We start from the raw sequence: 26,706 nt of genomic DNA, 5'->3' as shown, positions 1-26,706 counted from the left end.
CTTTTCGACCGAACGAGCTGTACACGCTGTGGCGTAAAATATAAATAATAAAAAGAACAGATAATAATATTTGGTTTCCGGGAAAGGACATGGCGCAGTATCTGTCTCATATATTGTTGGACACCTGAACTGCGCCGTAAGGAAAGGGATAAAGGAGGGAGTGAAAGAAGAAAGGAAGAGGTGCCGTAGTGGAGGGCTCCGGAATAATTTCGACCACCTGGGGATCTTTAACGTGCACTGACATCGCACAGCACACGGGCACCTTAGCGTTTTTCCTCCATAAAAATGCAGCCGCCGCGGTCGGGTTCGAACCCAGGAATTCCGGATCAGTAGTCCAGCGCCCTAACCACTGAGCCACCACGGCGAGGAAAAAAACCGTATAGATCGCGTACTGGCGTCGTCGAAAAAACCTCGTTCTAGAGATATCCATGCTTTCGCATTCCTCCACGTAAGCAGACAAGTGCCCTGGTAATTTTTGGAAAATGAGACGTCCTTCCAAATTATTTGCGAGCAGTTAGAAGATGCTTTTAAAGCGTGTTATGGCTCTAGCAGTATGCAGTTTGATGCTGGCTGCTACCAAGCGGAGGCGTTTGACGTGTACATAGGTCAGTTATATTGGGAAAAAGAGGAGAAAAGGAGTCCTTTGTATACAGCAACAGGTTTGCAGACAATTAATACCAATGAGACTAATTCCACTACTTGATAAAGCAACAGGAAAGACTTCCTATGCTATTTTGCGCGACGTATTGAAAACTAAAGCAATCACAACATGCTGGGGAGAGTGCATAATGAGCCTGATATAAAAAGGCAAAGGTGAAACAGAGCACATTAAGCCTTATAGGCCTCTAACGATGACATTGCTGTTGTATCGAATAGCAATGCAAGTCATCAAGGATCATCTACAACCCTCCACTACAGAGGCGGAGGTGTTAAAAGAACTACAAAATGGATTCATACAAGTACATAGATTAGACGACAACTTCTTCGCCCTCGCATAATACATCTGGAATTTCTACATGCGAAGAACGACCACTCTGGACGTCGTTTTAGAGGTCAAACGGCTTATGAGAATGTAAACGACGCGTTGTTTTGGAAAACTTTAGAAGAAGAGGTTGTGGGAGTGAAAAAATGTTTGCTAAAATAAATTTTCAAGAAGAACGTGGTTGTGAATATGCAGGAAGTTAAAGGTGGAGAAAGTTGTGGTTCATAAGGTACTTAGGCAAGGATTTCCCTTAGCGCCACTCCTATCTATGCTCTACATCAGGTGTGCTCTACATCAGACTGAAAAGAAGATAGAAACAAACGGATTACGGTTTAGTGTGTCCTGCCGCCGAAGGGGCCAACCGGAGACAAATCGCATACCGGGCTTGATATATGCTGACGGCGTAGTTCTAGCAGACAGCGCGAGAAGACGGCAAGACTTTGTAGACATTTGCGGAAAAGAGGCAGAGGCTCTAGGAGTGAGGCTGACCACCGAAATATCGAGAGTGAATGTTTACACCGATGAGCACGTTATGATCACGCTACAAAACTTAGTTACATATAGTTAATGCGTACAGCCATCTTGGTATCTGGATAAATGATGGCAGAGACTACATGCGAGACTAAAGGGAGAAAATTTTAAAGAAAGCAAAAAGAAATGCCGCTGTCATGAAGAATCGCGCGCTCTGCTGAATAAAAAATACGAAGTTATTCACGGAATCTGAAAAGGCGGTGTGGTACTGTGCATGATGTGTGCAAACGCTGTGGTTTTCTTTTTATCTGCCACAAATTCGGCGCTTAAAATAAAGCAGAGGACTGTTGGTAGGCTTGCCTTTAGGGAACATGGAAACACTACTAATGAAGCAATTTAAGGTGATATGGGGCGGTCAACCTTCCAAGCACGTGAAAAAAATTAAATGTTCATTATCAAGAACGGTTAAAGTACAGTAATGAAAATTGTTGCGTGGCAATAATTTTCACGTACTTATACCGACGCGGTATCGGTACTACATGAAGGCGAAGAAATAGATGGCTTGGTATTAAACACAAATGTGAAAGGTAAAAGACCGATAGCAACGCAACCTTGAAACACAACGTGCGATCTTGAGGAAATACTCACTGGCAGAATGAAAATTATGAATAAACCAACGTTGGCGCTATGCGGGAATGCAAAATCTAAGATTAAAGAGAAAATTTTGAGACAATTTCATGGGAAGCGATTTACTTTTCGAGACTAGGGCTTGAGGACGAAGTCGTCCAGCGAAAATTTGACACCAGGTATGTCCTTTGCTGTCGCTGCATGCAAGACAAGGAAACGAGAGAACATAAACTTGTCCAGTTTAAGACCCTCCAACACTGAGTGCACTATGCTGGCGCAGGAATCCACGAAGCAGTAGGGTTTCGGAATAGCGAGGACATGATCAAATTTCGAAAATAATAAAGAACAGACAAAAACCATCATTATAGCGCACTGCATGACAAGGACACATAACGATAGGACACACACAACAGCGCTGTGTCCTTGCCGTGCGGTGCGCTACAATGTTGATTTCAGGTCGGAGCCAACAGGCACAAGTTTCTACCTTATTAATGCGCAAGCATTAGATAGCTACGTCCATCCCGAGTTTCGTGTCAGCAAAAATTTCTCGGCACGATTACGTCGTTCTGTTAAGATAATTGTCCAAAAGTTTGACTGTGTTAGTACGTGACAAGATGTTGCTGAGGAAAAGATTTCATTAATGAATTATAATTGATTACACTTCGACGACTCAGTAGACACTGACGTCAAGATAGCACCTGAATGTCAAAACAGCCATGGACGTCGACATGCACATAGACATGAAAGCAAAATAAAGAACCATATAAAAGTAACAATTTCTAAAAGTAACAAAAGCAAGATTAGACAAAATATAAAAATGAAATAAATTCAAAAATTGCAGGACGCTTAAGCTTCGTCTTTAAGAGCGGGGCGTGACAGCGTGTTGCACCGTTGCCAAGGAGGCCACGGAATGCCTTCACTGGTATGGCGCAACGCCTTCCCCGTTTGACAATTTAAGCTAAAGAAATAACGCCCGTCTCACATATCTTGATTGGCTCCCTAACCACGCCGTCAGAAAAATTGAAAATTGGTTTTTGGGGAAAAGAAATGGCGCAGCATCTGTCTGACATGTCGGCGGTCACCTCAACTGCAACGTAAGGGAAGGGATAAAGGAGGGACGGAGAGAAGAAAGGAAGAAGGAGGTGCCGTAGCGGAGAGCTCCAGAATAATTTTGACCACCCGAGGATCTTAAACGCGCACCGACACCCCACGGCACAGGCGCGCGTTTGTGTTTTCGCCTCCATCGAAAGAGGAACGCATGCAGCGTACGTCTAGTGAGGACGCACCCCGCTTTGGTTCCGCACTAAGACGGCAGAATTCGCCAATCGCCCGCATTATAAGCTCAATTCCCCCGCCCCAGTGATCTGTAAAGGTGAACGCCGCACGGATATCAATTTTTGGCCCACCTATGCCATTTTAACGCGACAGCGTTAAGGAGCTCGTGTCGCAGAAAAGCCGGTGTCGTCAGCGTCTTTAGCTGTCATCATAAAATGGCGCATCTCGGTGAACACCTGAACCGCGCCGTAAGGGAAGGTATTTCCCTTCTTTACGGCGCTATACGGGTGTCCAGCGAGAATTGTGAGACAGGCGCCATTTCCTTTGCTTAAAACTAATTTTCATTTCATTTTACTTTCCCTACGGCCCTGTTCGGGTGTCCACCGAGATATGTGAGGCTGGCGTCCTTTTCTTAAATTGTCCAAAGAGGCACGCGTCGCGCGAAACGGGCGTTGGCGTTCTGTGGACTTGGCAGCGCTGCAACACGCTGTCGCGTCTCGCTCTTAAAGACGAAGCTTAAGCGTCCTCCAAATTTTTGGGGCACCCAAGGCCCTTTCTTCCCTGCGTCACCGCGTCGCCTGAGCTAGGCCTGCTCCGACGAAGGCTTCTGCCACCAACGCCGGCATGGAGGTGCAGGTGCAGGGAGAGACTCTCCACCCCCGCGACTATGACCCAACGAACTGGACTCATATCCTTAGTGTGCCTGCCCACTCCAAAAGCCTCCGTACGTCAACCCGAAGCCAGGAAACCGCAGCGTCTGCAAGTGGTGCCCCCATGTCACCTGCTGCATGCCTTGATAAGTCGCACCTGCGAGCAACTCGCAGCTGCGCAGCGTTTGTGGCAGCAGCCGTCGCTCCCGGCTGCTGACCACAAGAACATCTTCAGGTCTCAAGGCGGGCTGTAGCTGGACCTGCTTATGCCCCGGCTACTACGGGAAGCCATCCTCCAAGCGGCGTCCCGTCTTCAGGAACCAACGCGTACCCAAATCAGGGTTCACCCACTCAAATTTACATGCCCAGTAAGCATGCCCCTACAAGCTGAGGCGCTCGCGTTTGTTCGCGTAACCCAGATTCAACACCAAGCCAAGGACTTCGCAGTCGAAGCTCACATAGCGCCACCGGACGGAGCGGTATGAGGAGTCATTTTCAATGCGTACTGGAATGAGACCCCGACAGCTGTCTTCCAGGACCTCATCACCGGCAACTAGGCACACCCCATCGTGGAACCCTGCGGAATGGGGGCTACGCGTTCCATTCTAATCAGATTCAGAGCTGTACCTGTGCCACGCGCCATTCTTTATTGAAGAGGTGTACACAGTACCGAGAGCATATAGACGCCTGCACGAACTGCCGCGTTACAGGCCACCGGGACGATGTGTGTGTCCACCCAAGATCTCATAAACGTCTCCCGCTGCGGGAAATGTCATCCCAAAGATGATGTGCCCTCATGTACTTCCAGCTGCATTCTGTGTGGAGGCCAATATATGACCGAATCTTGGAACTGCAAAGCACGGGGCCGTAAACTAGCATCCCCGAAGAACGCTTTCTTTCGTCCATCTAAATCGCGGCTGTCTCGCCGTGATCAACAAAGCACAGCCAACGAACGCAGCTCGACCTCGACGGCTTCCCGGTCAATTTCCAGAAACCGACAAAACAGCAGCAAAAGCTCCTCGCGTCTCACTTCGGCAGACCGCGTTTCCGGCAACGCCACCCATCATCCCGCGCCACCCCAATCCCTCAAGAAGATGCGAGAGACCAGGAACTCTGGGCCTTGCGCGACGAGGTAAGGCGTCTCTCCTCCCTTTTAAGCACCCCCACGCCTTCTCTGCCTATTCGCACCCCGTCTCGTTAACCCAACCTCCTCATCCACAGACACTTCGAGCACCCCTCTTGCAAAGAAGCAGCGCACCTCAGACGCCACACCGCCTCCCATATCCCAAGAAATAGACGCTAAATTCGCTGCACTCTGTGCCAAATTTGACCACACACTTACAGTCAGCATGCTGACTGTAAATACACAACCACGACACATTGAGGTCGCAGGCTGTGGCTGCTCCTGCAGAACCTCCAACTCACTGTTCACAACACGTTTCTGATGCCCACGCGGATCGGCAACAGTGTCAGCATAGACACCAGTCCGGACCTGACACTATGCCGCTTTATCACAGGTGTTACCTGGAACAAAACTCAACATACATTTGGCACTGATCATTACATTATACGAATCACTGTCCCGTACAAAACGACCTCCTCACTCCTATACAACACATAAGCTGGTTAACTGGGATGCACTTCGCGCTGCACGCACCGCCCACCCAGACATTTCCAACAGACATCGAAGCCTGGGTTCAATTACTCAAGCATGACATTCGGCACAACACGCAACACATTGATGCAAAAACCGGAACCCCTACCCTAGAAAAACGCCTAGCCCACCTCGGAGAGACTTATCACAGCCTCCTGGAACACTGGAAAGGCAACAAATAAGACAAGACAAAACGCGGCTGGCCGCGCTGCAGACACAAATTCAACAACACTTGGAGGAGCTCTGCCGATCCAACGGGGGACAGATATGTGACGGCATCGACGGAAACCAGTCCAGCAAACGCGCATGGACATTCCTCCGACACCTCATCGACCCCACAAACATCAAATCATCAACACAACACCTCGTGACACGCCTCACACGCCAACACATTGACAATCTGGGTGCCCCCCCCCCCTACCTGTACCCACCTACACAGGACCAGCCAATCCAACATTCTACAAAAAGATCACTAAGACGGAAGTCAAAGTGGTCCTCCTGACTCTCCGAACCAACTCCCCGCCAGGTGCAGACAAAATTACAAACTCCATGCTCCGTAATCTGGACGACGAACTGATCACCCAAATTACGCAGTACTTCAACGAGTGCTAGCGGGAGGGTATCCTCCCGCAGACCTGGCGCCACGCGAAGCTAATTTCATACCCAAACCCAACAAACCACTTACACTTCAAAACGTTCGCCAGATATCGCAAACTTCATGCCTCAGGAAGCTCCTCTAGTATGTTGTGTTAACGAGACACACAACGCACATGGCGGACAACCATCTATAACCGCATAGCATGGTGGGATTCCGCTCCCCCCGGTTTGCACAGGAAGCCATGCTGCAACTAACACATTACATTTTCGACCCGCTTCTGCCTGGTCACACCAAGGTAGGCTTAGTTTTGGATCTCTCCAAAGCTTTTGATCGCATCGAACATCAGGCGATCATGACGGCCCTGTCCCCATTGAATGTGGGTGCGTGTACGTACACCTAAATTCAAGCATTCCTCACTGACCGCATGGCTGAGATACATTTGAGACCTCTCTCTTCCCCCTCCTACACGCTTCATAGTATCGCAACCCCTCAGGAGTCCTTCCTCTCCCCCTTCCTTTTTAACATTACCCTCAGCCCACTCGCCCCAAAATTGGCAACTATTCCCCACCTTAAGCACACTCTTTATGCCGACGACATCAGACAGTGGACTACCCACGGCAGTTACGGCGACATAGAGAACACCTTAAAGGAAGCAGCCACTCTTATCCAAAATTATTTACAGAGCATCGGACTGTCTTCTTCCTCAGAGAAGTCCGAACTGCCTTGCCTGCCTGCCTGCCTTGCCTGCCTGCCTTGTCTGTCTGTCTGTCTGTCTGTCTGTCTGTCTGTCTGTCTGTCTGTCTGTCTGTCTGTCTGTCTGTCTGTCTGTCTGTCTGTCTGTCTGTCTGTCTGTCTGTCTGTCTGTCTGTCTGTCTGTCTGTCTGTCTGTCTGTCTGTCTGTCTGTCTGTCTGTCTGTCTGTCTGTCTGTCTGTCTGTCTGTCTGTCTGTCTGTCTGTCTGTCTGTCTGTGTCTGTCGGTCTGTCTGTCTGTCTGTGTCTGTCTGTCTGTCTGTATGTCTGTCTGTCTGTCTGTCTGTCTGTCTGTCTGTCTGTCTGTCTGTCTGTCTGTCTGTCTGTCTGTCATTTTGAGCACAGAGGAGCACGAGAATAAGCGAAGAAACCTAATTGCACTGCAAGGGGCTAAATGGTGGGCGTGCGCCTTCAGGTGGTGCAGAACGTTGTTTTTCCACGCTCTCCCACGTCTCGCAATATGGTGATCGCGAGCGTGCGTCGCTAGGGATGTACGCTTTTTTAGTGTTCGTTGAAGTCACCGTACACGACTGTTTCATTTCGCCTCAATCAAAATATGGCCCCAAATCGAAGCCGCGACCTCTTGCGCAACTGCATACCACTAAAATCGCTAACTGACCGTTCATTACTTAGAGGGACACATGGTTACAAGATAGTTAATTACGGCGGTGTAGTATAGGCAGTGAGAGCTTGTGATGCGGGCATGCGGAAAACAATCTCGACGTAATGACAGCAAATCAGGCGAAATTTCTGACAGTGTAAGGGTACGTGTATGATCCAGCCGCTGGTATTACAAGGAGTCCGGGTCGCCAGCCATCACTGATAATCACCAGCATCCTCACTCTGCCCACTGCAGAACCAAGGCATTTCTTTTGTCTCTCCAGTTAACCTGCTCTGAACCAGCAGTAGTAGTTTTTTCGCGAAGACACTAGTTCATCAACGTTTCCTACTGATATTACAATTATTTCGCTGTATTCGCAACCATTTCAAGCACACCCAGCAGCTGCAGCGCCACGATTGACAGCCCACATGTCAGGCATGTCAAGCATTTCATAAATACGCTAGTGAGCAATATCTCACCAAACACGCAATCCCTCTGGCGACCGCACGTTTTTTGTCCGTGCTTAACGCACCAAGGCACGCTGAAATGCTGCCGAAATTCGTCACCTCACAGAGCACCACGAGAAAGCAAACAAGGGTGAGAAATTTCAACGAACTCACGGTTTGCGATTCCTTCTCGCTGCAGTCTACTTCATCTTCTTCTACTTTGATGCTTGGCTGTGTTCTTCGAGCAGCAGGATTTTGATCTTCCGAGTAAAAAAGCATTTATTGCGCTGAATAAACGAAGATTAGTTGAGTGGTCCCTCATCAGGAGCCCATTGGCTCTGCCGCCGCTCTTTCCCGGCTCACCAGCCAAATCTGGTTTTCCGGATGTGAGCTTGGAGGCGCCGCCACCCAGTTCTCACTTGTCTAGGTACTGATGCATGCAATAACTAGATTGCTCCGGCAGGTCCATACCATACCATAAAAATTGTGCCAAAACATCTGGAGGCCCTAAGAAAACTCAAACAAAATTCATAATGCTCGAGGTTGGAAAGCTGTTTATAATCCTAGCTGTCATTATGACAGCACTTCACACCACGATCAAGGCACGAAGCCGTAGGAGTACATGCAGCTCAATGAGACCCCACACTGAAAGTGCTAATGCCTTTAATAGGTCCCTGTATGTGCAGGTGCGCACTAAAATGAAGAGTCGACAAACTGTGGCGGCTACTGATCCGGAGTAGCCGGGTTCGAACCCGACAGCGGCGGCAACATTTTTATGAAGGCGAATAGGGCCGGAATAAGAAAAATCGGGGCCCTGGGTTGTTGCGCATGCAGGCCCCGTTTCCATATACTAACCCCCCCTCCCCCCCTTGTCGCTAGCTACGCTACTGGAAATATGCCATGTTTCATTTTAATTCCACCATATTTAAAAGAACGAAGTGCAATCAACGGGATTATTATTATTGTTATTATTATAAGGAAAACAACAAAACTTGATTAAAACTCGTGCTGTTTTAAGCACAAGACTGATGTTCACTTTCTGATTAATCTGCATTCTGTTTTCAGCAAATGCAAGGCTTTAATTAGGTGAGGTTAGGTTAGGTTTAGTGCACTCAAGACGAACAAGAACGTAGAAGAGACAACACAGCTCAGATGTCGATCTTTCTGAAGCTAGGCTTCGTTTGCATCACTAACTTTAATCCTGTGAGGAGACGCATGGTTGTACCCAAACCTTCTTTATTGAACGTCAAGCATCAAACTGCAGTAACCGTTATACACGTTACACTATAAATATGCAAGAGATATATAGAATACTTAAGGCAATACAAATACCATAAAATGCACTAGAATACAGAAAAAAATTACCAACAGTAATTACAAAACATTATTTGAAAATACTTTCTTAAAAGGTAAGACAAGGAAGGATGACCCCAAATAAACGTAGCACTATCAAAAACAACAATACAGTTCTTTATAAGCACGCTAAATATCACATGAAGAACGAACAAGAGACAAAAACGAATATTTGCATATCTTGAATTACACTGCTCAGCGTTTTTTTGGCAACGTGGAGGCTGGGAAGCGACAAAACAAACTTATTGCAACTATTCATGTATAGCACGAACATTCCTCTTTTAAAATGTCATCTTTCGCGTCTTCGCTTTGGCGAAATCAGATATAGTCTGTTCGAGGATAGATCGCGGAGGAGGTTACTTTCAATGGACGTGATAGCAAGCGAGTTCACCTTGTCGTCAACGTGGATCGAACGAAGGCGATTTTTTATGATCGACAACTTGGAAAACAATCGTTCGGTCTCACAGTTTGCCACGGGTATTCTTAAGTACATCCGCAAAGCAATAGAAAGTTTCGGAAACACATCAATAAGCTATCTTTCGTGCAGCAACTTCATTATTCCCAGGGGACTCGTGTCCTGGCATACAGAGTTGTGCAGAAAGTTCGCAAACTGAACGACGTCAGTCAGAAATGCTGGCTCCTAATCATTTTTTGTAGGTTTTTACCAACTTTTCAGCCTGCTGTTCCAGAGAGGTCTCGCTCCCAACTTCTGTTAGAAATTATAAGAATCGGAACCTTTCGCAGAGTTAAGTATAGGCAGCCTTTCGCACTCGCAGAGGAGAGCCTGGACTGTCAAGCACAACATTGTAGGTCTCTACAATAAATATTTTTCTACTTTGTAGTGCGCTATCGATTTTTCCGTCCGGGTGCTTACTCAAAATGATGTGTTTGCCCTCATCCTGACAACATTGATTGGTACTTAGCCTGCGTGCTCTCTCTCCGAAGGCATCAAATAGAGCTCGCAAAGAATTAAAAAAGCCTTCTAGAGAGCTCAGCAGGTCTACAGCAGTTGAAATGTCTAGGCCTGGTTTCTGCAGTGCTACGCTAGTTTTGTCAAAGCGCTCCAAGATTTCACTCCAGAATATCACCGTGAATGCAGTCTCTAGTTTTGTGGTTTTCTTGAAGAGAGAGTGCGCTCCGTTCCAAATGCCACTGTTTTCTTCCTCGTTCTTTGATATATATATATATATATATATATATATATATATATATATATATATATATATATATATATATATATATATATATATATATATATATATATATATATATATATATATATATATATATATATATATATATTCAAGACAACACAAGACTGCATTGAGTTTTTTCAGAATGGCCTTACATCATTCAGCGTGTCTTGACCACCAGGTCTCAGAGAGACTTTTTCAAAACAAGCTGCTGGCAAGTTACAAGCATCGAAAAGATACCTCCATCGCTTATGTGAGGCAGCAAAAAACACATACAGTCTCTGAATTACAGTGAAAGATTGGACTGCCGGAAGCCTGTGAACGCTACACGCGTAAACTAAGTTCAGTGAATGACCAGCACCCGGGACGTAGACTGCCAAGTCGTTCAGGTGTTTGATTTGAGCTTGCAGTCCTTTGTATTTTCCTGACATATTACTCACATTATCATACGTTTGGCCCCTACAATCATCAGTTGAGATGTCATTGGTCGTCAAGATACAAGCCGGTATTCGATTCGATTGCAACAAATCCAAGAAAGCGTTCGTAGACTTTCCCAGTTAAATAGTGTCATAAAACAACTGACAGCTGATCAACGTGAGTAATGTCTGGAGTCGAATCAACAATAAAGAGAAATATTTTGCGCGTTTCCCTTCGTCAACGAGAACTTCCTTGACAGCCTTTGCCATATGCTCGATAAATTCATCACAAATGGTTTATGACAGATACGATGGGAGACCTTGTCCTTTGTTCCCGTAGAATTTGATGTGTCCCTCTAGAAAGGAATCAAACTTGGCAATGGCCTCAAGCAGTCCCATATAATTGCCATTTTTCGGTGAAACAAAAATCTCCTCACTGCACATAAACGCTAGTTTGCGTTCAGCTAGAAGCTTAACTACAACTACTACGCGCTTCAACACCTCTGTCCAGTAAGCGGTCTCAGTGACAAGATGCTTAACCAGCTCCTTGTCAATTGTGGTGCTCGAGTTAGAGCGGGCGAGCCATGCTGCCACGCAGTTCCGGTGCTCGATGCTATTTTCATGTGCCCAAACATTTTCTTCTGCTCTTTTCCAATCAGAAAAGCCGTGCATGATGAAAGCACTGGGGTTGCTTGAAATTGATTATAGTTTGCACATGAAACAGTAAACGGAACCTTTGGACTCCGAGTACATCAACCAGTGTCGCTCGTACGCCTCCACATTTACAGCCTTTCACACGAAAAGATGAGGTGACACACAGTGTTTCTGAGTTTTGTATTGCTTTTGGGAAGACGGAAAATTTTCTGCCAGATTTTGAAAATACAATGGCCTTTTCTCAAGGCGTATACTCCAAAAGCTGTCAGTGAAAACGTCCGGCCACTGAGCAGGGTCACTTCGGAGAATCTCGCGACGTACCTCTTGCTGCGGGGGTGTCTGTACTTCTCTGTTGTCGCCACGAGAAGCCGTCTCATTAGTTATCTCGAGACACATTTTGTGGGTGGGAACATAATTATTTGAAGCCAAACTAGGGGAAACAAGTTAGTCGGTTCTTGGAGTGTTGTTTCCTGGCCCTCGTCAGTAGAAGGAGGAGGCTCATCGGGAAGGTTTGACACCTGTTGATCAGCAGTAGTAGAAATCGGACATGGCGGAGCGGACACCTGGAGCTCTGTGGCAGGGGCCCGGCCGAGTAGCATAGACCTTGCTTACCCAGGAACAGAGGACAGGGTTCGGTTAACGTCGGTAGCTCACAAGTATGAACGACCGAGGTTGGCACCGTTTTCACAGGATCCAGAAAACCAAGATGAGTCAAACCTTGCTTCTTGCCAGGAAACCGTGGCGATGGAGTTGGCAAGTCCTCCACAGAACCACAGTCGGTGCTATTGGGAGTTTGACACGGACTCTGGGTACAGCGATCACACTGCTCCGCGGAAGCTGCATTCGGTAGGTACTTTGGCATCTTTGGTAGCTTCTTTTCTCGCTCTTCTCTTACTAACTTCGCCTTCCGTTTACACGCACCACTTTGATGCTTCCGACTGAGCATTTTCGCATGACTGGATGCTAATTGTTCACCGCACCATGCACTGCGTCCGTCCGACGCGACAGCAGGTGTCCAACAGTAGCCGTCCCGATGACTGGTGCACGCTGCCTGTATGGTCCGTGGCTGGCCGAGAATGGTGCGTCTCCCGGGAGCTCCTCAGCAGGCGAGATTATGCTAGCTTAACCGGCGGCTCGGGCTAAATCGCAGCCCGCGATCAACTTCCTTTCATACACACGCGCCGCGTCTGTCTGTTACTAGCGCCAAAGCAGGCGTTCACATACGCTTAGAGTTCCTTGTACAAATTCCCTCCTTCTCTGTACAAACTCACTCCCTCTCTGGTTTCGGTCTCGTCTTCCTTGTGGCTAGCAGCAATGGTCTGTTCTGGGAGGTTCTCGATTTTCCAGTCGCCCCGTCGACGCCGAGCGCGAGAACGAAGGGGACAGAGCGACTCCTAGCGCGGGCGAGGTTACGCGCCCTCCGTCGCCTCTTAGTCATGTTTGGTACTTCTTTCTCGAAAGTTCGGCGGCGAGTCTGACCTTTTTTCGTCGAGCGCGCGCGATGGTGCGCAGCCACTAGGCATGAATGGGTCCTAAAGGCAGGCCTTTGTGTTCAGCTTGAGTTGATTTTATGGTTTATGGGGGTTTTAACGTCCCAAAGCGACACAGGCTATGAGTGACGCCGTAGTGAAGGGCTCCGGAAATTTCGACCACCTGGGGTTCTTTTACGTGCACTGACATCGCACAGCACACGGGCCTCTAGAATTTCGCCTTCATCGAAATTCGACCGCCGCGGCCGGGATCGAACCCGCGTCTTTCGGGCCGGCAGCCGAGTGCCATAACCACTCAGCCACCGCGGCGGCTCCAGCTTGAGTTGAGGTGTTGAATGCTACAGGTGGGGTCAGCCTTGCTTATATCTTCCGGAAATTTCTCCACCGTGGCGTCTCTTCCAGGTTAATAATGTCCTAAAGCCTGTCGCATGTACCCCGCTATGCGCACAGTCTCTTATAATAGCACACATTTCCCTCCCGCAGTCACCATCTATGCACACAATCACTCCACGCAATCCATATCACAGTCCACTCCAGAAGTCACCATCTATGCACATATTCAATCAACGTAGAACATAGGCCATTTTAATAAGACAATCCATACACACATTCACTCACAGTATAACGTAGTCCACTCTAGAAGACACCATCTACGCACACAGTCACAGTAAGCCATGGTCCGTTCCTTCTGTCACCATTTAGAAACAAGATCCTTGTCCTGCAGAGATGTTAAAAGAAGGCGTGCTGCCTCCCTTCTGCATGTCTGGTTTCCACCCGGGTAGACAATATCCCGAACTGTACTGTGACGGGTTTCTGTCAACTTGAAGGAAGCGAACATCACGTACTTTTCGCGTTGTACTCTGGGCAGTACATAATACAATGTTTGATATCCTCGCACACACCACATACAGAACACAGCGGAGACGACGATATGCCCGTGTTATGCATCCAGGCAGGAGTGCAAGACGAGGCCTTGCGAATTTGATGTAGTAGAGTCCACTGGGATCTTCTCAGTCCCTTGGTCACACATGGCTTGTGGGGCGCACTCCACAGGGTACTGAAATGATCGGGCACCGTTTTCCTGTAGACGTTTTCCATCTTGAGGTACTTTTTTTGATGGATTCCTTGAGAGAGCTTTCTAGGCGAGGTTGTGTGCCACCTCATTACCGTTGACTCCTATGTGAGAGGGCACCCATTGAAAATATAGAGTAAAGCCTCTGCTGCACAGATTCTGCATCAAGCGCAGAGAGCTTATAGACAATTAAGGCATCAGTAGGGAATCTGCACTCTAACCTCTCAAGGGCAGATTTTGAATCAGTTAGGATGACAACAGGTTGAGCCGGACAAGAGCCTAACTTCCGTAAAGCCGCCTCAATAGCACCACTTTCAACCGTTGTGGAGGATGCGGCAGCAGTAAAGCGTACAGACTAGTTACAGTCCAAAGAAAGAATGTAAAAAGCCGCTGCGCTACCTTGTTTGACCTTGTCCACAGAAATATCCGTGAAAATTTGAAGATGGCGGGCATACTCTGTTTCCAAATTTTCAAGTACGATCGAGCGCGTTGTTGCCAAAGGAGAGCTGCGCTTTGAGCTCACTTAGGAAATTGGACCTTACAGTCAAGGGTCGGAAAAACCCAGAAGGGTTTCAACCGTTTCCTTTGCCTTCGGACATTAAGGCCTAAAGAACTAAGAGTATTGAGTGCCAAGTAACGCTTCGACTCATATCTCGTGCAGAGCCACTGGAGATGGGATCACCCATCTCTGTCGTTTGCCAGCTGCAGACACCTTATCCCCGCAAACTTCTTAATCTCATCCGCCCACCTAACATTCCGCCTCCTCCTGCTACTCTTGCCTTCTCTTGGAATCCATTCCGTTACGCTTAAGGACCAGCCGTTGTCTTGCCTTCGCATCACATGCCCTGCCCAAGCCCATTTCTTCCTCTTAAATTCAAATAGGATGCCATTAACCCGCGTTTGTTGCCTCACCCAACCTGCACGATTTCGGCCTCTTAACGTGACACTTGCCATTTTTCTTTGCATAGCTTGCTGCGTTGGCCGTAACTTAAGCTGAAACTATTTCGTTAGTCTGAACGCGTTAGCTCCATAGGTGAGGGGTGCTGAAAGGCGCTTTAAATTGTCGTTTCGGCAGTTTCTAGGAAGAAATCGGCACAGGTGAGGTCTGTATACAGGGCTGGTTTTTCCGTGTTACTGGAAAGATGATCTACTCCTCTCCTTTCAAATAAGACCCTGCTTTAAATTTTTGCTTTCTCATGTGGAGCTAAGGTTCTTCATCACATGCTCGTAAACAGAGAACACTACATTTCTCTGCAGCTTAGCCAAGCACGCACAAGGAAGGTGAGCTCAGAGTCGGGGCTGATCACTCCAGCCACATCATTCGTCCTCGCTGAGCCTTCACTTGAGCAGCAGTGTGTGTGGAATTTCTCTTCAGCTTTCTCTGGTCTAGACGGGCTAGCATTCCTGCGGTGGTGCTTTTGTTGGACTTAGATATTACATGGTTACTCCAGAATATGTCGTTGAATTCTTGACGCTCGTGATATGTGCTCGCACATTCGAGCCTCGACAAGCATGCCAAAAGTTTGCAAACAACAGAGTACTTCGAGCTTCTTAAATTAAGAGTTGGTCTTGCCGAGAAATATAAGCGTGAAATTCACCGCAGGATAGGCGTTGTACATCCACAAACACTCCAAGATGGTGGTAGCCACACTCGAGTAACCGCCGGCGTGCAGCCTCCGAAGCCTAGTTCTGTTTACCGAGCTGGGCACCGTTTTGTACATTGATCGCCACTGCTCATTCTTTACATGCCACAGCGTTGAGCTACTCCATCTTTTTGCGCTTGCAGAACTTCAAGCGTTTTTCCCAGCATATAGTGCATGGCAGGCGCAGTGCTTGTCGGCTTTATTCATGTCTAAGAGAAAATTTCTGCTTTGCTAGCGCCTTCAACCTTCAAGTACGACTGCATATAAATTCCTTTGACGACACAGTAAACGATTCGAATGGCTTGCCTAATCCGACTCTATTTTGTGGCCACAGCGGTAGCGGTACTGCGGGCGATAAGTTTTGAGTGCCGAATAAATTGACGAAGGATGGTGACGATGGGGAATTAGCGGCTGGCAAGTGCTGTATACCGTTTACACCGCAAAGTGGCCGACACCACGGCGATGCCTTGTGGGTCTAGGCCTCGAGAAGTGAGCCGCCGGTGATGCGGACCCCGCTTGGGGCCGTGGCGTATAGATTTTCTTTTTAAAACTGGATGGAAATTTCCGGAAAATTTGAAAAAACTTCATCTTCAGGTTTGGCCTTATGTTCACCGTGGCTTTTGTCAAACGATATCAAGGCAAGAATGGGAAATGTTTGGCTTTTCATTTCTTTCTTTAATTACTTTATTGCCTTCAGGGCCCGCAGAGCATTGCAGAAGGGACTGGAATTTACGAAGAAAAATACAAAGAAAGAATGCGGTAAATGCGAAGGATAAAAATCGCTTATGCAATAACACAGCAGAATGCACATTACTAAGAATAAGTTTTTTCTTCAATGACAGAATTGCATAACAGCATGTCGGAAGTGGCCGCAAATAAAGTAGTCGCTATAATCTTGTTGAAATACGGATTACAAACGAAGGAACGTGCTGCTTCTGCATATTCGTTCTTTCGTGTGTTTACTCGTCTCGCAACCAGTTCTGTGCGATGTTGTGCTTAGTTTTCCGACAATGGGAGCTAGAAGTATTTAGTGCTCAAGGAAACAGCCCAAGAAGCTTTGCACTGCAGCAGCCCTGAATATTTATTCTGAGTGGAAAGGATGCAGATGAGTTTCACCTCCGCGCCGTCCGGAAGCTCCTCGCAGCCAGAAACCTCTGCGCGACCATCTGGTCCACGCCCTCGCGCACCAGGTGGAAGGGCACGCTGGCCACGGCGTTAGCCCACACAGTCTCGTCGCTCGTCACATCAAGGTCCAGCCTGGAAGAGGAAGTGGGAGAACGAGTGGAGTTACCCTTTTGGACTGACAGCTGCCGGCCTATCGGTGCGCCCAGAATTATCGACCGCCACGGTAAGAAAAGTTCTAGCTGCTATAAACCATTTTCACGCTGCAGGCCGTACTTTGTAAGGGCTCAATTCACGGTTTGCTTTACGCGCCTCTGGCAATGATCGCTTTTGCCAGTGGGGTCAAATTTGATATCTAGAGAGCGTCGTAAGCTGCGCTGTCGGAGTGGATGGTTGACAATCGCACAGATGGAAAGACATGACAGAGTAAGTTACCGGTGGCACTTAGGGAGCATGCGAGCCACTAACTGGAAAGCATTCCCATTATATTCCAATTCTAATCTAATTTTCTTCTATATCTATTCTAATTACATCATAAATCCGGGAAGTTGCTGCAATGGTTGTACAAGTACTGACTATTCCTGGTTAAAATTTCGTATTTCCGAGGTTTTGACCAACAAAGTTTTGACCAATCGCTGTTTTAAAACCAGGCGTCTCATTTGGTAACATCTGTTTTATACGGCGTGCATTGTTATGCTTCTCCAGCATTTACCAGGCCCGCTTTTGATACCACAGCCGCCGAAGAACATTTGCTAGCAGACACATTTCACATCCAATGCGGTAGCTTCCATTGGCTCAAGAGAGAGAGAGAGACAGAATGAATCCGGGTAAGGATCATTATTACATGTGTCAGGTCGAAGTTACAGTTTCAAGCGCTATCAAGTGAGCCACAAAGAGCTCAGGTACACTTCCTACTTGCATGTTTAGCCGGATGTTTAGACAAAATTTAGGCGCAATAAAATCAGCGCACTCTCTAGACCAGTGAGTTCTTGGGACTAATACGATAAATCCTGCAACGAAATGCACAGCGTCTCGGCATTATCAGTACAAAACAATTTAACACTTCTTTTCATGATATTCCGAGTTAGATTTTTATGCACTCAGAATTCAATAAATTTACAGTATATCTTCTTGTCGAGAGTAGAATTATAAGCATAAAATGCATTGCAGAAAAGACGTAGCGTACATAGGGACTGCTTAAGTGACAGTAGCCGCGCTACAGCCCTGAAGCTTCAACCATCAGACAGTCTTGTTTTCTTAGCTTTTCTTAGCAGCGACGGTCCGCTCGCCTACCTTCGGTGTTTTCTGGTACGTGGCAACCCGCGTGACCCGCCACGACATGAGGTTCCATCATCATGCGCAACATACCGCGGTCGATCCTACCATATTTATTGCAGCTGCCTCGTCGTTTCGGTCCATGGGGTGGCGAGTCCGACCAAGGCAAAGGCCCCAGTTCCCTGTTGTTGTTGTTGTTGTTGTTGTTGTTGTTGTTGTTGTTGTTGTTGTTGTTGTTGTTGTTGTTGTTGTTGTTGTTGTTGTTGTTGTTGTTGTTGTTGTTGTTGTTGTTGTTGTTGTTGTTGTTGTTGTTGTTGTTGTTGTTGTTGTTGTTGTTGTTGTTGTTGTTGTTGTTGTTGTTGTTGTTGTTGTTGTTGTTGTTGTTGTTGTTGTTGTTGTTGTTGTTGTTGTTGTTGTTGTTGTTGTTGTTGTTGTTGTGGTTGTTGTTAGCCTATCAAAAGATGGCACATACCCACACTGGGGGATCGGCCAAGAATCGGGTGGCTATTCACCAGAACGCAGTTAATAAAAAGGAAAAGCACATCCCCTGTTAAGCGCTACCTCTTCTTCTTCGGCTATCTTCGGCGCTGGTCACTCGGGCCGCTAGTGTGTATTCAATTGCCGCTGCGATCAATCGCTCTTCCTTTCGTTTCATGCAGTACGTTCACCGTCTCTGATGACGTTCACAAAGTCTCTCTTGCTGTTTCCAGCTCCGTGACACTCAACTGCTCGACAGTGGCACTGGTCGCGGTGGTGCTATCCTCTGAGCCCGAGTATGCGGGAATCGTAATCGTCAATGGGGTCGTGTTCAGACAGAACTACAATGCTAAAGGCAACCGAATTGTGTGTAGCGTTATTTCACTGTAGCGAGAAAACCTCCACTATGGCACTTCTTCCTCCTTTTTTTTACGTCACTCTATTCTTCATTCCTTCTCTCACGCCGTATATAAGGTATCATTTGGAAGTGAGACATCCAAATCCAATCGCTCTCTTCGCGACCTTTGCAAACAACCACGGCGCAGAACGAACGGATGAAAGATGATGAAGACGATATCGAAACCACATGCACAGCGAGAGACTCCCACTTTAGCACGCGGCGCGAGAGACGGCAGCGATCTACAAGTAGTTTCCTTCAGAGGGATAAAAGGTGATCGTTGTGGTTGGGGCTGGAGCGAGTACAGGGTGGTCTCCAGTCGCGGGCGACCTCTTGAGCTCGCGAAATGAGGGCCAGCTGCATTGTTTTTCTTGAACTGACCAAGAGTAAAACGTGAACACGTTTTACTATAGTAAAACGTAATCATGGAATTAGCTTGCATGAAATTGAATTCAGTTTCAAATATTTCGTCCAATTCTTAGTTGGGCCAATAACGGGAAATATATAATAAACTTATTGATGGTAGCTGGGATGCAGTAGAATACTACAGTCAAATAGAATGCATTTCAGTTATACCAACCTGTTTCCTGAGAGGGAGTGTGGTCGTTTCTGGAATGAAAGTTCTTCCCAGAATTCCGAGCGATTGTTGGAGGATGTAGACGAGGGAGCCAGCTCCGGTCGATGACGGCGCGTTGCAACTCATATTGAGCGCGATAGTACCTATGTGGCATTCTCAAGACACGATGTATCGATATCTACTTGCCTAGCAGTATACGTATTTATTATTCAAGCGTAACTGAATACGGAAGATACTGGCATTCGAGTAGTCTACATGAGGAAGTTTTTTTTATATTTTCTCTCAGTAAACCAGTAAAAATGCGCTCTAGTAGCGTTTCCCATTCAGAAACACGTTCCGCACTCTTAAATAAAGTGTGATCTTAGTCTTTTGGGCGGGCAGGTCACTTGTTGCTCAGCTGAAACCTTTCTAGAGGAAAAGTTAGGCTTTTTCTCAAAGACTTAGTACTTATGCTCTTGCATGTGCAAGCGCTACGCTTCTAATAGCCTGAACTTGCACTGTCAATAAAAGCATAACTGGAGGCCACTTGCATAAAATGTTACACCTTTCTCAAAGAGCTCTGGATTGGAATGAGGTTTTCATAAACATATCCTTCCGTGAAAGGTGTAAAGTTTGCACCTCGACGAGGCCAAATTATGCCATAACTAGAGGTTAAAAGTTATCTTTTCAGACTAACTTATGCTAACTTATGTACACGCTTATACCATCAGGGGATGGATAATACTACTCTCCTAGTGGTATAAGAAAGATATCGTGGTGTTTATTACGTCTCACACTTCACCACAACTACAGCAATGGACTGGACAATCTTTTGCATGCAGTCGCGGCAGAGGTAAATTAGAACAGGCAAGGAAAATGGAAATTAGAACAGCGCAAAGAAATTACCTTTTCACCACCATTCAGATGCATTGTATGCTGCAAAAATTCCTTCACAGCTATGTTGTCCAATATATAGAATGGCTCTAAAATCAGAGTAATATATCATTGCTCTAGCCACATCGTAGCATACTATGCTTTTTGATGAACATCAAGAAATCATGAAGTGGCAAAAATGCTGCAACTGCATTAAAGAAAACATATACGGCGAAACCTATCACGAGCACTCATACAGTTTTGAAGAAGCCGGGTTTATTTTTAGTGCCAAGAGTCACAGTTCATGTACACCTTTGCACCTCTCTTTCCGCCTGGTGCACTGCAATAGATGTGTCAGTGACAAAATAAGCATTACGGTAGGTCATAACTCGCAAAGTGATAACAAAAAATAATGCAGATGTAAGGAAGACCACGGGCATACGCAGGAGCCGCATGGCCATCGCCTGCTGCACGCTTCTGGCTGGACTAGCTGACCTCGTACTGCTGTTGACCCTGCTGTCGTTAAGAAGCTTCTCAGAATAAACGCCACCTTACATTTGGTGCTGGTGCCAGGTAACGTCCTCTCGCCCTGGAACTCTGCAGCTGAACGCTACCCCCTACCACGATGCAATCGAATGCCAACCATCAAGCCGTAAAAATGAGCTCGGCCGCCGTTGTCTGTGCTGGTTCTCTCCGCCAGCGAGACCCCGCTATCTTCAGTGGCACGGAGGACCATGATGTTGAGGATTGGCTCACATAGTATGAGCGGGTGAGTGCATAAAACAAGTGGGACGCGGAAACCAAACTGAACAATGTGATTTCCTATCTGACGAGCGTGGCGAATATGTAGTATTGGAACCATGAGGCGGACATTACATCATGGTCTGTTTCCAAAGCAAACTTCTCAGAGGTACTCGGCCGTCCTGCTGTGAGAAAACTCTGTGCCGAACCGTGCTTGCGTGCGCGGTCGCAGAAGGTAGGAGAGGACTTCACGAGTTACATCGAGGATGTCGTCGATCTGTGCAAGAGGGTGAACGCACAAATGTCCGAAGCCAACGAGATAAGGCATATTCTCAAGGGCATTGATGACGACGCCTTTCAGGTGTTGGCGCGAGACCTGCGTACCTTCGCAGAAGTCGTCACCCTATATCAGAGCTTCGACGAACTACGCAAGCAGAGGGCTTTGACACGCGGGCACACTACTAACGTCGACTCGCTTGACTTGGCCTGAACGATGCAAGAGACCAGTCATCACTCCTGCCGCACATCAAGAGCTTCATCCGTAAAGAAGTTAATCGGCAACTCTCGCTAATTTCGCGCCATCGAGAGCCATCCCCTGCCATTTTCATGTACTGCTCAGTAGCTTGCGTTTAGTAATGATCTGTTTTCCTTTGGCCGTAGCTCTCAAACAGATTGCATATTTCTAGGTTTTCAGAAAACCTTTGACTATGTACCTCACTTATTATTATTACATAAGTTAAGTTGTCTTGGTCTGCACCTCGCTGTCATCCATTGGCTTCATTCGTATCTTCACGGCCGCATGCAGCGTGGTTCCCACTCAGATTATGTGTTTCCACAGGTGTACCGCAGGGGTCTGTCCTTGGACCTCTTCTTTTTCTGATTTATATCAATGATATTGTTTTGGACCTTACCTGCAAAGTTCGGCAATATGCTGGCGACTGTGTCGTTTACCATGTTGTGGAAAGTTCCTCTGATGTTTTAAAGCTTCAGCGAAACTTGGATTCCATGCAGTGCTGCGGCTCAAAATGGCAAATGTCTTTGAACGCTACAAAATGCCAACTTATCCTTTTACAAGAAAGCTTTCCACATTACACACAAGTTACTCATTACATAATGTTCCCTTGCAAAATGTATTTGAATATAATTATCTCGGCGTTTTTTTTTTTACATATAAGCTAACGTCGACGAGGAAATTTCAGTATATTACATCCAAAGCCAGCAGGATGCTTAATTTCTGAAAACGAAATTTCAATAAAGCACAGTCTAATGTCAAACAACTCTTGTATTTCAATTGCATACGACCAATTTTTAAATATGCCTGCCCTGTATGGGACCCCACGTTTTCTTATTCATGTGACATGCTCGAGCGCGTCCAGAATAATGCTGACAGATTTGCATCCAATAATTACAGCTTCTCAACTAGTGTCACGTCTCTTAAAAACCACCTTGGTTGGGGATCTTTCTTCAGCTAACCGTAGGGAACATTTGAAGTTGCAAATCATGCATCCCATCTATATTGGAAAGCTGAGCATTGACAAGTACTGCTACCTGCTTTAACCTCACTTTTTTTCTAGTCGACTTCATCATCAGTGGAAGACCCGAGAGTTTAAATGTTTGACAGATACAAACAAAACCCCATTCTTTCCACGGACATTAAATAAGTGGAACATGCTTCCAGCCGGCGTCACTGAGTGCTGCACAGAAGGTCAATTCCGCGCATTCTTATCAGACGTGTGACGAGACTCGCAGTTCTCTTGTGCGTGTCTTTTCACTTCCATAGGGTGACTGTTTTTATGGAGCGCATTTGTCCTCCTTCAGTGCATGTTTTTCCTTATCTATTATTAGTTGTGTCACTGTATTTTGTTATCCTGTGTACTTTCGGCCAAACGAGCAGACGTTGTTGTGGTCCCCCTCCCCGCCCCCTGCAATAATCCTTCAGGCGCAATAAATAAACAAATAAATAAACTCCGAATCTGCGGGACACCATTCAAGAACATGTCGATGTGGCTCTCCCGCAAGCCCCTCAGCCCACACCTCTCGGGGCCCCGCTTACATATGCGGATGTTGCTACGCGACCTCGCCCACCTACCTATGCTCCGCCTGCTTGTCCCCTTCAAGAGCCCACTGCTTTTATTCCATCGCCTGCTCATCTGCGAACCTCTAGGGGCACGCCTAATAATATTCGACCACCAGCTCAGCTTTGAAACTCTTGGCACACGCCTGACAACCACCCGATCTGCTACTCCTGTGGCTTGCCAGGTCATGTGACGCAGCTTTGCCGTCGGCGCCCTCCGCTCACCTGCTCCTGCGCCCGCCCCGTTGTTGACCGACCTATTCCTTCGCTCTATTGACGCCACTCTTCCTCCAACTCAGCGAACCCAGCTCCTTGCGGTTCTTGAGGAGTTTCGCTCCTCTCTCAGTTGACATCAACGCGCTTTGGGGCGCACGTCGACTGTCCAGCACCACACTGACGCCGGCGCCCATGCCCCTCTGTAACAGTGCCAATATCGTGTTTGCGCTACTGAACGACGGGTTATTGAAGAACAGGTGGACACCACGCTTGAGAGCGGCGTTATTCAACCTTCCACAAGCTCCTGGGCTTCCTCGTTGTCCTCATCAAGAAGAAGGGTGGCTCCGTTCGATTTAGCGTCGATTACCGCCGCACTCATAAGATCACACGCAAAGACGCCTGCCATCTGCCCCGTATTGATGACACTCTGGACTGTCTAGAAGGAGCGGAGCTCTTTTATTCTCTTGATTTCTGCTCTGGCTATTGACAGGTCCCAATGGCAGCTGCATATCGTGTCAAAACCGCGTTTGTGACCCCTGACGGCCTCTACGAGTTTACCGCCATGCCTTTCGGTCTCTGTAACGCTCCTGCTACTTTCGAGCGAATGATAGATACCGTTTTGCGTGGCCTCAAGTGGAAGACATGCTTGTGCTACCTGGACGATATAGTTATATTTTCAAAACGCATCTATGTTGCCTGAACCACGTCTTGACATGCCTCACAAACGCAGGCCTGCAGCTGAACTTTAAAAATCGACTTTTGCTGCCCGTGAACAGATAATTTCAGGTCACGTTGTGTGGAAAGACGGTGTACGCCGTGACCCCGCGAAACTTATTGCCGCGACTTAGTTACCGAAACCTTCTACCATTGAAGGGACACTGAGAACTCTCTCAAATTTTTTTTGTTAGCAAAATCTGACAGTTCGGCATTTCATGGCTTTGTTGCCGCTTGTCCGGGAGCGAAAGATGCATTTATTTCAAGAAATTTGGATTCGAAGTTGAAAACGTTTTTCCCGCCGCTCCGATTCAAACTCGAGAACTCTTATGACGTAACGGAGAACTGTTATGACGTCATAGAACGGGGTGAGGTGAAACATGAAGTAAACGCATGCTCCGTGATTTCTGGTGCCTAGCTGTGTGGTGTAGCAGCTGCCGAAATGAAAGCAACCGCTGCCGCACGTTGAAGGGATGTATCGGGGGTCGCTACCGTCGCTTCGTTTACGTTTGCACCGGCGTCTTGCCGGCGTCGCGATGGATCCCGTTCCCGAACCCGACGACGAAGTTCACCTTAGCCCCACAGAGAGTGCAATGCTTTTGAGGGAGCACGGTTAGGTTAGGCTCCGGCGAGTCGTTTCCCCCTTCCTCAGTGAGCAGCCGTTGAAAACTAAATATCATAACCGCTGTGCGGGGAGTCGCGAGGCGCCAGGTCAAGGTCGGCACGTTGCGCCCATCGGAGGCTGGTCGGGGCTTTGGGGCAACGGATTGCGATCCTTGAACGGCGCGGTGGCACGGTGCAGCAGGCGGCGTCGAGGTGTGTACTGTGAATGGATTAATTTATCCGAGAGCTCGAAAAGAACAGCTCCGCCGCACTGCCGAAGCTATTGAAATACGTCACAACACACGCTTCGCCGCGGAGCCGAATCAGTCTGGCCGGGCCGACGGCGGCTGGCGCACTCAGCGCGAAATAGAGACATACTCCAAGTCTCCGCCAGTGCGGTTAGAGTGCGCCGAAGCCGCCGAACGCGTCGGCGGTCAAGCGCAGTCGGGAATATAGAGGGTCTCGTTTCGGCCGACGTGCCGTCGCCGGGGACGCTGCACGGCAGCGCGCGCGCACGTGTCACACCGGAGCATAAACGCGCCTTAACAGAGCCTGCGCTTAACCGCTAGCCAACGTATTTGGTGGCGGCATCTATGGGAGCCACTGAAATCCCCCGCCCACTCACTGAGTAAAGAAAAAAAACCCTGTGCAGAGGCTCGCAATCGAACCAGGGCCTTTGGCGTTGGAGGCGCAGACGCTAGCACTCCGCCACGACGACTCAAAGTATAACCACGCATAAAGGCGCATCTAGTGAACGCACTCTTCCGATGCAGAAATCTCCGCGCTTTCGCTACGTATATCCTGGCCTAACAGAGCTAGGCCATCTGAAATTTTTCTTAACTGCCTTGTACCTTGTCTCCCATCCCTAATAAACGATTTCCGTTAAGTAGTTTGAAGTTGACTGGCACAGCCGGGAATGTTTCGCCGGGCGAGCGTGCGAATACACAAGTGCTGCCTTGTACGATCACCGACCATCGTGCCATCATAGTTTTTCGTTGACCGTGGCGATCATCTGACCACCCTAAACAGGCTCCTTCAAAGGTTAACTAGCACTTGAAGCGGCACTTGGAGTTCCTCTGCTGTTCGGCGCTTGTAAATCGAGGCGCGTCGAAAACAAAACAACGGACACGCAAAGCTCATAGACACGAAGCGCCATAACAAATCGAAACTCTCCTGGCCGCCTGTAGCACCGCCAAGCATCGTTTTCTTTGCTTCCAACATTCAGGTTGTCTTTTGTCTGCCTTCCTTGTGTGATAAAAGTGCACAATCGGTTTTAAAACAAAACTTACTTATATATCAACCGCGCAACCTTCCTTTGTCAGTCTCAGAGATTTGTAGTCTGCGTGAAGTAAGGAAAATTCCTCCAAGGTCGCGTCTCTTGTCCAATGACGTTTTCACGTTTGTACTTGCGAGATTTGCCTGTGGCGGCGATACCTGTATTTTGGTTCTTGCAATTTTCTACCTTACAAGAGATTTGTTTTCTGTAAGAGTGGCATTTTTGTGATCAGGAGCTGGTATTCTATCGATACAAGCCAACTTCAATTTCTCCTCAGTGTCCCTTCAAGGAACTTCGCAGCTTCCTGTGGCTCTGCTCTTAATTTAGGCGTTTTCTTTATAACGTTGTTTATTGCCTCTGGGCATAAGGGGAGTTGGGAAGAAAAGAGAAAGGAAAGAATTAGTGGCTGGGTGTTAAAGCAGGAAAAGTGGGCCATTCTAAGGAAGGCGAGGAGGGAGCGGTGATGTGGCCCCTGCGTCCAATTAATATATGAGGACGGGTTGTCTG

General features: G+C 47.5%; 1 protein-coding gene across 5 annotated transcripts in view; it reads right to left on the bottom strand.

Moving 5' to 3' along the window:
* The window catches only part of LOC144107284 (uncharacterized), a 102,718-nt gene extending 94,361 nt beyond the window's left edge, over nucleotides 1-8,357 (bottom strand). For 2 of the 5 annotated variants that reach the window (XM_077640283.1, XM_077640284.1), the window contains exon 1: nucleotides 8,229-8,357. In XM_077640283.1, the coding sequence (XP_077496409.1) occupies nucleotides 8,229-8,333 (105 nt within the window). In that variant the 5' untranslated portion in view covers nucleotides 8,334-8,357. The remainder of the gene's footprint in view (nucleotides 1-8,228) is intronic. The other 3 variants (XM_077640285.1, XM_077640287.1, XM_077640286.1) reach the window with 2 other exon arrangements.
* Nucleotides 8,358-26,706: the final 18,349 nt, after the last annotated feature.

The sequence above is a fragment of the Amblyomma americanum genome, chromosome 10, assembly GCF_052857255.1.
Source record: "Amblyomma americanum isolate KBUSLIRL-KWMA chromosome 10, ASM5285725v1, whole genome shotgun sequence".
Classification (NCBI taxonomy): domain Eukaryota; kingdom Metazoa; phylum Arthropoda; class Arachnida; order Ixodida; family Ixodidae; genus Amblyomma; species Amblyomma americanum.
The sequence above is the reverse complement of the archived record's forward strand: the minus strand, read 5'-3'. Positions and strand labels throughout refer to the sequence as shown.